The following is a 13,820-nucleotide window of genomic DNA, read 5'->3' as shown; positions in this document are numbered from 1 at the left end:
CTAATTCTTTCCTCCATAAGATTAATTCTATTTCTTAATGATTCTAGATTATTATTTATTTCATTAGTTGTGTTTTTCACATCCAGAATTTCTGCTTGATTTTTTCTCAGTTTCAATCTCTTTGGTGAAGAGATTCATTTTATTGCTGAGCTCCTTGAATTGTCTTTCTGTGTTATGTTGCAAGTCATTGAGTTTCCTTATGATGGCTATTTTGAATTCTCTGTCATTTAGGTTGTATATTTCTGTGTCTTCAGTGTTAGTTTCTTGAGAATTGTCATTTTCCTTCTGGTCTGAATTTTTGCTGCAGTTTCTCATGGTATTTGATGAACTAATCCTTTGTGGTATTCTTAGGATGCTGATTCACCCGGTTACCACTAGGGGGGAACAGGAGCAGTATTTCTGGCCCCACCCAATCTGCTGGAAGCTGTGGGGATATTAAGGGTGCTTGCCCCAGCTTGGGATGCATTCAGGCACTGATGTGGGCTGTCCTTCTCAGGAGGGCTTCCTTGTTAGGCCAGTGCCACTCTTTGGAGCTTCAGGGGTGCTCTGAGCTCCCCCTCCCCACCAGAAAGTTATCACCAGTGAGCTCAAAGCTCCTGTGCTTATTCCTGCAGCTGCCCAGACCCATTCCTTCTTTGGGAGCACAGCTGCACTGTGAGTGTTCGCACACACCTAGAAAGTGTTTGCTCCAGCATGGAAATCTGCTGAGGTCCCTGTTTACACTCCACAATATGCGGGGCCACTGTGCTTGGTGAGCAGGGCTTCCTCTGTGGGACCTGAGCTATGGTTATTCTTTGACAACACTGGGACACGATGGGCTCCCATTCCTGCCAGGAAAGTGAGCGCCTGTGGGTTCAAAGGTGCCACTCTTATTCCCACAGTAGCCCTTAGCAGTTTGCTCTGTGGGAGCGCAGTTGCACTGTGAGCATTCCATGTGCCTGGGAAGTGTTTGCCCCAGTGCGGGAATCTGTTGAGGTCCCTGTTTATTATCCACAGTCCACAGGCCACGGTGCTTGGTGGGTAGGGCTTCCTTGCTGGAACCCCAGCTATGGCTGCTCCTTTACAACACAAGGGTGTGTTGGGCTTCCTTTCTCCACTGGGATAGTGACCACTAGTGCGGGATAAGGGTTAGCACCTCCTCCTCTTACAGTTACCATGTTGCATGTTCCCAATTTCTAAGTGTTTGCACCAGGTTGGAAAGTATTCATGTGTGTGCATAGGGCTACTGGGGGAGAGCAGCGTGTGCTCACCTATCTCTGCCACTTCCCAGGGGGCCGGTCCATCCACCCTCAGATGTATAGCTGCGAGTGTCTCTCAGGCCTCCTGTTGTGATGTGTGGGCTTCCTCCATTGGTCATTGAATGTCTATTTAGTTGTAGTTCAAAAGAGGGAGAGAGAACAGGAACAGCTCACCCTACCATGCTGTTGATATCACTGAGCCAGGATGACTCTTTAAGTTGTCAAAACAACAAGCAAACTTACTGTTATATTTTAATTACAGAAAGCTAGAAATTCTAGGATGAAAGCTGCTTTGAATTCAATGTTCATTCCCGTGTTTTCTACCCCATCAGTTTCTTTCCCAATAAGGAGGAGTATGGGCCATATAGGAGGAGAATATAAGAGGTCAATGAAGGGCAGCATGTGTGTTAGGCAGAGCAATACAGATGACATCAAAATGACATTAGTTTTTCCCTGAGCATTTACAATTTCCAGTCATTGTATGTTTCACATATACCATCACACTTTAACCTTCACAACAAGACCATGAGATGGATATTATAAGTATCTTTGTATAGGTGAACTGTGAACTGTTAAGAGATAAAATAACTTGCCCCACATCCAACCACTGGTGGATGGCAGAGATGGGATTCAGACCCAGGTATGCATGACTCTGAAGTTAGAGCTTTCAGCTATAATGCTTTACTTTTACCAAGTTTTCCCAGACAAAAACACTAGCCAGTACTTTTTGTTCACAAAAACCAACAGGCTGAAGAATAGACTCATTAAAGTTTTATCTTCTTCAAATTTTCCTCTGTCTCTTTGGGAATTGGGAAATGGGAAGTGGGAAGAATGTTAATCCTCAATTATGAAGTCAATCTCAGATTAGCTCTGGTAAATCTGCAACAGGAAAATCAGTTCTTGAATAATGAGAATGGCTTGCTCTTTGTGTAGCATCCCTGAGATTCTGCCTTTGTCTAAACTTATCACAAGAATGTGAATCTGGCACATCTAATTCTACATCACATCAGTCCTTTTAGGCCATTTTGTGAAATCTTTCAAAGCTTAGTAATTCCTGATAGGAATCCAGATGGATAACTATTATGTACCTTTGAGGTCCTCAAGGTCACAAACTCTTTTGGAGTTTAAGCAGAAAAAATGTCTTAAACTGTGATGGGAAATGTGTCCCTATATATGTGTACTTCAGATGCACTGATCACGAGATCTTTCTAGAACTGGATTGCAGTTTGGCATAGACAGGCCCAGTAATGTAAAAAGTTACATTCAAATGGTAGAAGAGCAATCAATTGGGTATCTGAAGAGTTATCTCTGTAATTAAGTTGATATGAAATCTTGAGCAAATCATTCTATTTCTAGGTTTCTATTTACTTACCTCTTGAAAAAAAGAATTGAATTCAATCATTATCTTCACTTGCCGTATTGTTGTCATCATTGACACATTGTTCCTTTGCTCTTTAAATGGAAATACATCCATCAGTTCAATCCTATAACGCTAGTTACTTCATGCTTACCAGAAGCTTGAGTTACCAGCTACCTATTAACTAGAAAAATAAATCATTACCTAGTAAGAGTATTTGGCTTATTGACAATAAATTTGAGTATATAAGTATGACTCTATGTGAAGAATAATGAAAGGAGTCCTTGGTGATGAAGAGGTTGGAGACTCCTATTCTTTCACAGAAGGCTTGAGTCTTCTCTTCAGTCTCTTCATTGCTGACTCCATTTCCTGGTTCCTCAGTGTGTAGATCAAGGGGTCCAGCAGAGAGGAAATGCCAGTGAACTTAACAGAGATGGCCTTATCTGTGGGAGGGCCGTGAAGGGCCAGGAATAGACATAGATGCAGGGCACAAAATACAGTGTTACCACAGTGATGTGTGAGGCGCAGGTGAATAAGGCTTTCCTCCTGCCCTCCCCTGCATAAGACATGAGTATCATTAGGATGACTGTGTAGGACACAAGCAGGTAGACAAATCCCAGGGTAGTGACTAAGCCATTGTTGGAAATCATCAGGAGCTCAAGTGCAAAGGTGTCTGTACAGATGAGTTTGAGGACCTGGGGACATTGCAGTAAAAAGTGTCAGGAAGTTTGGGTCCACAGAAAAGTAGAGGCAGCAACAGGGAAATCTGCATGATGGAATGTATAAAACTCTTCACCCAGGATGCCACAATAAGGGCAGTGCATCACCCCCTACTCATGGTGGTCACATAGTGCAGGAGATGGGAGATGGCTATGTGGTGGTCAAACACCATCACTGACAAAGAAAAAATGTCTGCTCCACTGAGGAGGTGGAAGAAAAACAACTGTCTCATGCTGTGTGTATAGGATATTGTCTTTATGTTTGATAGCTGATTTACTAGGACCTTTAGAGCAGTGATGGAGGTGAAGAAGATGTAAAGAATGGTTAGATTGTGGAGAAGCAAATACATGGGGGTGTGAAGGAAAGACTCACCAGTCACAGTAGCTGTGTTGAGGAAGTTTCCCAGCAAAGTTGTATGGTACACAAAACATAAAAAGAGAAATAATACCAAGCTCAGGTCTTTGGACTAAGTCCTAGAAATATATATTTTTTAACCTAGAGCCATTTCCCAACTCCATTGAATCACATTTCTTCTTTATGTAGCTTGGAAAAAAATTAAAAGTGTTATTTCAGAAAGGGTTTACCCTCCCTTAATATATTCAGGTTTACAGAGTCAGGTGTTAGGTCTGAATACCGGCGAGGTGTTATCAGCACATGAAGAGTTGTTCCGAGATTATAGTTGATGTGTCCAAAATGACATCCCCTACACGAGCATGCATTTAATCATTATTTCTTCTGTAAATTATAAGTATTTTAGAAAATGCATAAAAATAATTTTCTCAGCATATACGTTCTAAGTATCCAAGATGAACAAGTGGATGTTAAATATTCAGAGATGGACTATTGTGGAAGGAGGGATATAAAAATGGATGCAGTTTGGTGTGTGGATAAGAAAGTGCCTATTTGGTATGACTGGGGTTCTTTGAGGTTCCACAAGAGCGTCGGGTTTTTTTTCCAGACTGAAATCTCCATTTAAATAGTTTAAGAGCTCCTATTTGCAAAATGGTTGTCTTTGGACTGAATTCAACAGAAGCACTCTTCCCTTTTTAAAACTCAGATATAATGCTATGAAAAATTAGAAAATTTTAAAGCCCTAAGAATTCTTCTCTGTTGCTCTATTCTTCCTTAAGGGGATTACTTTGTTTCTGTCTTTACCTTAAACTACTTTAGGTATCAAACCACCCGGGTGTTGAAGAGCTTTTCAGCTATGAAAAGAAAAGTGATAACTTAGAGCTTCTCTTCTGCTCATTATTCAAATTTATTTTTAAAAGTTATTTTTTTATTGTGCTATCATTGACATTCAATAGACTCAAGTATTTGAAGTATACACTTTGATATGTTTTGATATAAGCGTATACCCATGACATCATCACTATATTTAAGATAGTTAACATTTGTGTCATCCCAAAAGTGTCCTTGTGGCCCTTTGTAATATGTCCACTCTTCCCATCCTTCTACAGGCAACCACTGATCTTCTTTCTATCACTATCCATTCATTTGCATTTTCTACAAATGGAATCCTACAATGTGTTCTCCTTTTTTGTCTGGCTTGTTTCACTCATAGAATTCATCCATACTTTTGGGTCTACCAATATTTTGTTCTTTTTTATTGTATGGGTGTGCCACATTTTGTTATTCTTTCACATGCTGATGGACATTTGGGGTTGTTTTTGGTTTTTGACTATTACACGTAAAGCTGCTATGAATATTCATATACAGGTCTTCGTGTGGACATAAGTTTTCATTTCTCTTGGGTAAGTACCTAGGAGTACAATGGATGCAAGTCTTAAAATTCAATAAGAAAGAAAACAAATGAATTTTAAAAAATGAAGAAAAGGTTTCAACAGACATCTCAACTAGAAGATACAGAGATAGCATGTAAGTACAAGAAAAGATACTCAACATCATTTCTCACTGGGGAAATGTAAATTAAAACCATAGTGAGATAAAAGTACACATCAATTAGAATGGCTAAAATAAAAAAGTCATATATCAAGAGTCAAGAAAAATGTAGAGGAATGGAATTCTGGTGGGAATGTACAACAGCACAACCAGTTTTGAAAACATATTGTCAGTTTTTTAAAATGTTAAGTGTATACTTAACATATAATCTTATTGCTTTTGAATGCCTTTCTTTTTCTTGAATCTTTGAAATGGATTTTAATTTCTTTCTTTGCAGTCTATCTCCCTTTTCTTGCCATAATCAGAAATAGAAGGTGAAAATCATTTCTCCCATTTTTTGGGTGTGTTTCCCAGTTCAAATGAAGATATTTATTTTCACCTCGTACACATTCCTTTCAAGTTTTCTTTTGTCTGAATGCAATTTTGTCCCCCAAGTCTACTTAATATGGAAAATTTAAAAAGCTACCAAGAGGTATCATAGCATAAGGGAGAAACTTGGGAGCCTCCGGCATCACACAGCCTGTTCAGCTCCTAGCTGGGCACTGACTGGTTGTGCTACGGGAGAAGTTAATTTACCCCTTTGGCCTCAGGCTCTGCATCAGTATTTGGAAACAATAACATCTCCTTCATGTGACTTTTGTAAAGACTAAATGAATTAATCTAGGCAAAAGCAAGAATACTTAGAGTGTTGTCTAACCAATGACGAGTGCTTATACTTATCTTACCTTAAAGAAAAACTCCAGGTTAGTAAGTGTCACAGACACGCAGCTTCTTTAAATGTACTGACAATCTATTATGGGAGCCTTTCATTTCATAGAACATGTATTCTAAAACAGCTTCATCAGAACATACTGTCTTGGGAGAAATCTGAAGTGTTTTTCTTTCAGTGTCAATGAGAGTGGCCAAGAGGGTGGTGACAGTGTATGGTAGTAAAGAGAATGCTTGCTTGGTTGGGCTTATTATCTGACATCATCTTAGCAGACCAGAGAAGTTGAGTGTCGTTCTCTGCAGTGAGAGCCATCTGGGGTCAAGTCCTGGTTTTGTCACTGTGTGTGGGTAAGTGAGAGACCTCACGGAGTCTCTACTTCTTCATCTATACAATGGGGGTTTTAATAATACCCACCACACAGGGAAGTTATATGAGGATTAGGTGAATTAACATATGCAGAGTCTCAGCACACATTGCTGGTTATCTGTTATGATTAGTACTATGTTGAGTAGCATTAACACTGGAGGTTCATCAAGAAATGGAGTGTGTTGACGTAATGGTAGGTGAGTCATCAATTCTGACTAGTTTAAAGAGAGGAAACGATCACCAGAAAACATCAATTCAATATAGTTACTGGAGATATTGAGGAGGTCCATCCTAGTTATGAAAACCTTCCAGAGGGATGCCATGTAAATAATAGACTATGATCTACACAGAATGGTAGATGGTAGATGGTACCTCAGACACCAGGTCAGGCTTCTTTGTCAGAAAGGAATGGGTCCCATGTTCACAAGCTACCTTTGGTAATTCAGACAACATCTTATACCTTCTGTTTCACGTTTCTGCTATTTTTTAAATCCATCTAATTATTTAGTAAATATTTATAGAAAATTGACAGTGTTCTATGTTATACAAGACAAAAGAATATAATCCAAACCAGTGGAAAAACAACTGAAATCTAATAGTAATATGGGAGAGATGGAGACTGTGTAAAGACAGATGAGCCATGTGTGAGAAACAGACAACTCACCAAAAGGCTCAGAGAACCCTGCATGGAGGAGGTGACACTTATGTTTGGGGCATGTGGGAGTGGACAGAATGGGAGATCTGGCTTTAGGGGACCACTTGAATATATAAAAGTTGCTCACGAGTCAGAAGTTTGGCTGCAAAGAAAGGATACAAATATGAAGGCATGGAAAGACATAGGAAGGAAAATCATTGCTATAAATTTTTATTTTTTGGTAAATCTAGGGAAAGGTATGTAGATGTTCATTGCACTATTCTTTCAAGTTTTTTTGAAGGTTTGACATATTTTATTTTCTCTCTAGTTTTAATTTAACATAAGACATATGTGTGTAGAATTCAGTCTGAGGAGATCCATCTACAGGAAATAAGCCTGAGAAAAATCTCTTCTTTGTGTAATTCAAGGGATTCCAGAGAAAGAGTTGCTTTCTCGTCAATTCCAAAGTGAACTCATTTCTATGACTCTCATTTCACAATATCCTCTTTGTTCATCTTTCTTAGCTGTGCTTTCTGTCACTGAAGTTTCACCCTGGAATGTAGCACTTTGTGTACTTATCACATTGTTTTTAGACAGAATGTATTTATGAATATTAACAATTACATCTAGAGTTCAATTATTCTCACTCTTCTTTTCTCACACTTATGCATAGACACTGAGACCCCACAGGCATTCACACCCATGTAGAGTTATATTTCTTACCTAAGGTCTCCAACCTTCTCTTCCAACATCTTAAACAATGTTCACATGTATCTTGGGAATCATTCAACTTCGTAAAATTCTGTTAAATACCCCTCTCAAAGCCAGTGATTTCAGTGGCTTCCCTTTTATCTTTATGTGGGAAATGGCAGACATAAGATAATATTTTCTTGGTTTGTTCACAAAGTCTGACAGTGCTACACCATATTTGCCAATTCCTTGATCCCAGGATTGGAGTGAGAATTATCACAGGGACTATAGTTGGATGTGATTGTGGAAAAATTCTTCTGATAGTGAGGTGGTTTCAGTGGGAGTGATTGTGATTCAGGCACATATGCTTAGTAACACACTTTTTGTCTAGTGTCTAAAATTTTCTAATGGTGACAAAGATTTTCTCCTTGACTATATTCAGGCTCCCCTGAACTTTTCAACTAGGCTTTGACTTTTGGAACCCCATCCTTGTCTCTGCATTGTCCAATTTTAACAAAAATCCTGCTTCATCAGTTTAGCCAAAATCCCCCATCCTCCATAGCCTATCACCCTCTGTTCAGGTTCCTCATCCTCCACCATCCCCCCAGTGATGTCTAATCACCCTGACCTGACTTTGGCAAGAATTTTATTAGGTCAGTTTAGCCAGAATTCGACATTACTCCTGACATTTCCTTTTAGAGGTTTTTGTACTGGGAAATAAATGTCCATTCTTAAGGATTCTGAGCAACTTCCTTAGGCAGTTTCATGCACGTAGGGTGATTCCTGAAGTTTGACACAAAGCTTTGGAAGCAGCACTTGGACCTGAAGAGGTTGTTTAGTCAAGAGTGAGGGAGCTCCCAAAGAGCTGGTGAACAAAGTGGGTGATGCAGTTCTCACAGGATACACACGCAACCGGAATATCCACACTGGATCCATCTGCAAATCCCACTTGCTTGACCTTCAAAGTTTTTCAAAATACTCACCATCTCCACAATTACTACCCTAAATCATGTCTTCATTATTTCTTTCATGAGATTATTGCCTCATCTTGTTTTTGTCCTCACTCCTCTTCAGTCTATTAATAACAGTAGCTCCTGCAATTCTGTTAAAGCATGCATCACTATTCTGCTCTTTCAAGCCCTCCAAATGTATCCAATCTTGTTTAATGTGAAAGTCAAAATCCTCACAATCATCTAAAGATGGTCATCCTATGGCCCCATAATATCTCTTACCTTTAGTACTACACCTCTCCTCTTCTCATCCACTTACAAAGGCCTCCTTGCTGTTTCTTGGATCTCTGGGAAGATCAGCATCTCATGGCCTTTGCATGTCTGATTTTTGGACTGAGATTTGGACTGAGACATGAACATGTTTCTAGTTTCAAAGATTTTAACATCTGGGATCTACCTCCAGACATGAGAGGAAAAAGCACAACTCCCAGCAGCTGTAAATAGCATAAAAAGTAAACAATAAAAGCCAAGCTTATATATTGAATAATGTTTTCCACCTCAAGCCAACTTTTTTGAATGTATATGCATAGTCTGATGTAGCTTCATAGGTTTCTGTCATTTTTTAGGGCATCATATTAAGAGAGAATAATAACCATGAAGCAATTGTTTTCTTAACCATATTCTCCAATGACTTGAGGAGCAGAAAGGAGTTAGAGACGATATTCATTCATTGAGTTTTGTAATTCAACAATTTTTATGAGTGTTTTCTATGTTTTGCTTGCTGTGATAGATGCTGGGGATACAATAAAAGCATAATTCTACTGGGGGAGATAGGAAGAAGGAGGACAGGGAATTGGAAACAAAGTCATGAGTTCTGTGCCCAAGCTAAGCCCAGGGCACTGAGGGAAAGTGGTGGAGGTGGCAAGCAGGAAGGTGGGGTTCAGAGGAAGGTCAGGGTAAGGACCCTGCACAAGGTCACAGAACTCATAATTTTTGAGGTCTGTATTCTAAATCAAGCTGTGCTAACTTCAAGACACCTGCTCTCAATCACTGGATTGTGGGCTTTGGATGGAAAAATCTTCAGATAATAGTTATTTAGTTTATCACATAATAGAATCAGAGGAGGAACTTAATTTGAATGTGTTTACTTCCTTAAGATTTGATTACTTTATGAAAGACCATATAGAATCCAATGCCCCATCTGTATTATTTTCTTTCTCTCTTTCTTTTTTTTATTTTAAAGATTGGCACCTGAGCTAACATCTGTTGCCAATCTTCTCTCTCTTTTTCTTCTTCTCCCCAAAGCACCCCAGGACATAGTTGTATATTCTAGTTGCAGGTCTTTCTGGCTCTGCTATGTGGGACACTACCTCAGCATGGCTTGATGAGTGGTGTTAGGTCCATGCCTGGGATCCTCAATGGCAAAACCCTGGGCCACTAAAGTGGAATGCATGAACTTAACCACCCAGCCAAGGGGCCGGCCCCCTGTATTATTTTCTAATATGTGTCTCAGCTCCCTTCCTGGGAACAAGTTATGTACTTGGAATGTCTCAGCATATATATATTTTACTTTTTCTTATTGATATTTTTATTTAGACAACTGGAGATTCCCATGCAGTTGTAAGAAATAGCAGAGAGATATCCCACCTTAACCCATTTTCCCTCAATGTTCATTTCACAATCTATATGTATATCAAAATTTCAAGTTGTACATCTTCACCATATGCCTTTTTTATCTGTCAATTACATCACAAAGGAGCTGGGGAAAAAACCCACAATAATTGCAATATGATAAAATTGTCTGAGTTTATTTCAATTCTGATTCCTTTATTTCTTGCAAGGCCCTATTGCAAAAGCAATGAACACCTCTCCAGCTAACAATTTGATTTCTCTACTTCGTTTTAGAACATTAAACCCATCTTTTTACATTGTTATTGCAGCCTGATCCAGAATCTTTGAAAATAATGTGTATCTTAGTAGAAATATAAAAACTATTTAGAAATCCTTTAGTCAATACATTTTATTTGATGGACAAACATATTCAAAGGTGATGAGAAGGAGTGAGAGACCAGCCTATACCTTGTCAGAAGGCAGAAATCTTCTCTTCAGTCTCCTCATGGCTGACTTCATCTCCTGGTTCCTCAGAGTATAGATTAAGGGGTTCAGCAGAGGGGAGATGACAGTAAAGGTGACGGAGATGGGCTTATCGGTGGGGAGGGCAGTGAAGGGCCGGGCATAGACATAGATGCAGGGCACAAAGTGCAGGGTCACCACAGTGATGTGTGAGGTGCAGGTGGAGATGGCTTTCCTCCTGCCCTCCCCTGCCTGAGACCTCAACATCATTAGGATGACTGTGTAGGACACAAACAGGAAGATAAACCACAGTGTAGTGACCAGTCCATTATTGGAAATCATCAGCAGCTCAAGCATAAAAATGTCAGTACAGACGAGTTTGAGGACCTGTGGGACATCACAGTAGAAAGTGTCAAGAACATTGGGTCCACAGAAGGGGAGGGGCAGCAAAAGGGCAATCTGTACGATGGAGTGGACAAAGCCCCCCACCCACGAGGCCACTATTAACCCAATGCAACGGCCTCTACTCATGATGGTCACGTAGTGCAGGGGCTTGGAGATGGCCACATAGCGATCTAATGCCACCACTGACAATGAACATGCATCCACCCCTCCAATGAGGTGGAAGAAAAACATCTGAGTAAAGCAGCCATTGAAGGAGATGGTCTTTCTCTGTGACAGAAGGTCCACCAGAACCTTGGGAGCTGTGATGGAGGAAAAGCAGATGTCGGCAATAGACAAATTACGGAGCATAAAATACATGGGGTTGTGAAGGCGAGATTCAAAAGTCACAGTGACCATGATGAGAAAGTTTCCAACCAGAGTTGTCACATACACAAAAAGTAGGAAAAGAAATAAGACCCAGTTCAGTTCTTGATTCTGGGTTAGGCCAAGGAAAATAAATTCTTTGACCCTCGTGCAGTTTTTTAGCTCCATTGAGTCAACTTCTTTCTCTCTCTCTTGTTTCAAGCTTCTTCATTTGAAAAGACTTGGCTATTTATTTTGTTTTCTTCTCAAGCACTAAGAATACAATTCAGAATGTTCCTCGCGTGGTTGCGCTGTTTGTGATTTGTTGTTTTGTCTAAATTTTTAAGATTGCAGTCAGTTTGGTGATCAAATCAAATTATCCCATGTAAAGTCATTCAATAATTCTGTTCTTATAAAACTATTTTTGAAAAGAACAAACTTTATGCTCAGCAGTGATGTTTACATAACATTTTATTTAATTTATTTTAGTTTTCAAATTTTGCTATTGTTTTCTTCCCTCCAAATATATCGAATGTCCAAAATGTCTGAATCATAAACAGAAAGATAAGTACAATGTGGTTCCAGCCACTGTAGACTCATAGTATGAAAGTTTAATATTCATATTAGTGAACTTTCTGTTGACTTCCACAGGGTCTTGTCTTGCTAAAAAGAAAAAAAGAGTATCATTCTGTTTCTTACTGCAATGTTGCTGTGGCATGAGTCAGTTTCCTTACTGTTGGCTGTTTTATGTTGAATTTCTTAAAATTGCCAACTGTTATTCCATATATGTAGCTTTTCTTTGTCATTACCTTATACGAATCAGAATTTTTATTAATTATTTTTAAATATTTAAAATTTATTTTTAAGAAACACATTGAAACAATATATAAATACAAATATCAAAGAATATCTTTAATTTCTTTTATTGTGATAACACTTAAACATGAGAGCTGCCCTCTTAACAAATTTTTGGGTGCCAATACAGTATAGCCACAGTGCTGCACAGCAATTCTCTAGAACTTATTCATCTCACGTAACTGTTGTGATCCTTGCTTGAGTGTGGGGGAGAGAATAAAGATAGTGACCCACTTTTGAAAGGTCATCCATACTCTATCAACCACACTCTCTTCTGCCTCTTTCTCTGTGTGGATCAAAGCTAAGAGAGTGGAGGGTTCACACAGGAGGGAGAGATGTAGATATGTTTAGAATAATACCTATTTTTTATAAGCTGTTATTGGTCATTCTTAGGAAATTTTATAATTATTACTTATTCCACCTTATACTTAGCAAGTCAACATTTATTGCAATGTTCAAATGTATATGAACAAATGGGACCACATTGTCAAAGTGTTTGCAGCTTAGCGAAAGTGAATGATTTGTATAAATTGATGAACATAATGCATGATAAAATGTAAAATGTCAAGAGAAAAGTAGAGATTGATTTGGTTGGGATAGGAACTATGCTAAGAGATATAATGATTTCTATCAGTAATAAAAGCTGCTATTTTTTGAGTGTTTACTGTGTGTGAAGAGTTATGAAATGTTGACATTGAATTTTCACCACTATCCTTTAGAAAGTATTAATGTTATTCCTGTTTTTCAGATGGAATATAGTGTGAATCTATGTTTGACTGAAGTTAAGGAAAAGATAGAAATAGGATGGAAAAAACATTGTTTTGTTTGCCTCTTCAATCTTATGTATATAGGGTCTCATTTTGTATAACAAGAATATTTTGGGGTGCGCCTGATAGCCGTGTGGTTAAGTTTGCATGCACTGCTTTGGTGGCCCCAGGTTCACTGGTTCGGATCCTGGACACGGACCTATGCACTGCTCATCAAGCTATGCTGTGGCAGGCGTCCCACATAGGAAAAATAGAGAAAGACGGGCACAGATAGTAGCTCAGGGCCAATCTTCCTCAGCATAAGAGAGGAGGATTGGCAGCAGATGTTAGCTCAGTGATAATCTTTCTCAGAGAAACAAAACAAAGAAAAGAAAATTTGGTAAAGTCTGTCTGAAGATAAGAATTTTTCAGAAAGGGGTTCTGGAAACCCAATTTATGTGGAGCTTAGTCTGAGACTATCTCATCAAGAAGCAACTCAAATGATCACAGCAAACGAATGATGCCTTCTCTCACACTGAGTGGACCACATTTCTGAATCCCTCTTAACATATCACCTCTCTTCCAATAGTTAACACCCACCTTTGTTGTTTCTGTCACTGAGAAGATCATCTTGGCTCTGAAGCATTTAGTATACCTGGAAAATATCAAAGTCAAACTATTCATACATAGTTTGTATAATCAATAACGACATCTCAATGTCACTATCGATAACTTTAACCTTAGCTAAATCTTAACATCTTTACCTAATACCTTTGATCCTGAAACTCCAACTACAAATTGTATGTCATCAGGTACAGACCAGAATAAAACAC

General features: G+C 39.0%; 1 protein-coding gene across 1 annotated transcript; it reads right to left on the bottom strand.

Moving 5' to 3' along the window:
- Window positions 1–10,373: 10,373 nt before the first annotated feature.
- Window positions 10,374–11,735, bottom strand: LOC139040474 (olfactory receptor 4D10-like). Its single transcript, XM_070487245.1, has one exon. It carries the CDS (start codon window positions 11,573–11,575, stop codon window positions 10,640–10,642), a length of 936 nt encoding a protein of 311 aa, XP_070343346.1. The 5' UTR covers window positions 11,576–11,735; the 3' UTR covers window positions 10,374–10,639.
- Between the last annotated feature and the right edge of the window lie 2,085 nt (window positions 11,736–13,820).

This window comes from Equus asinus, chromosome 17, assembly GCF_041296235.1.
Source record: "Equus asinus isolate D_3611 breed Donkey chromosome 17, EquAss-T2T_v2, whole genome shotgun sequence".
In the NCBI taxonomy this organism is placed as follows: domain Eukaryota; kingdom Metazoa; phylum Chordata; class Mammalia; order Perissodactyla; family Equidae; genus Equus; species Equus asinus.
The sequence above is the reverse complement of the archived record's forward strand: the minus strand, read 5'-3'. Positions and strand labels throughout refer to the sequence as shown.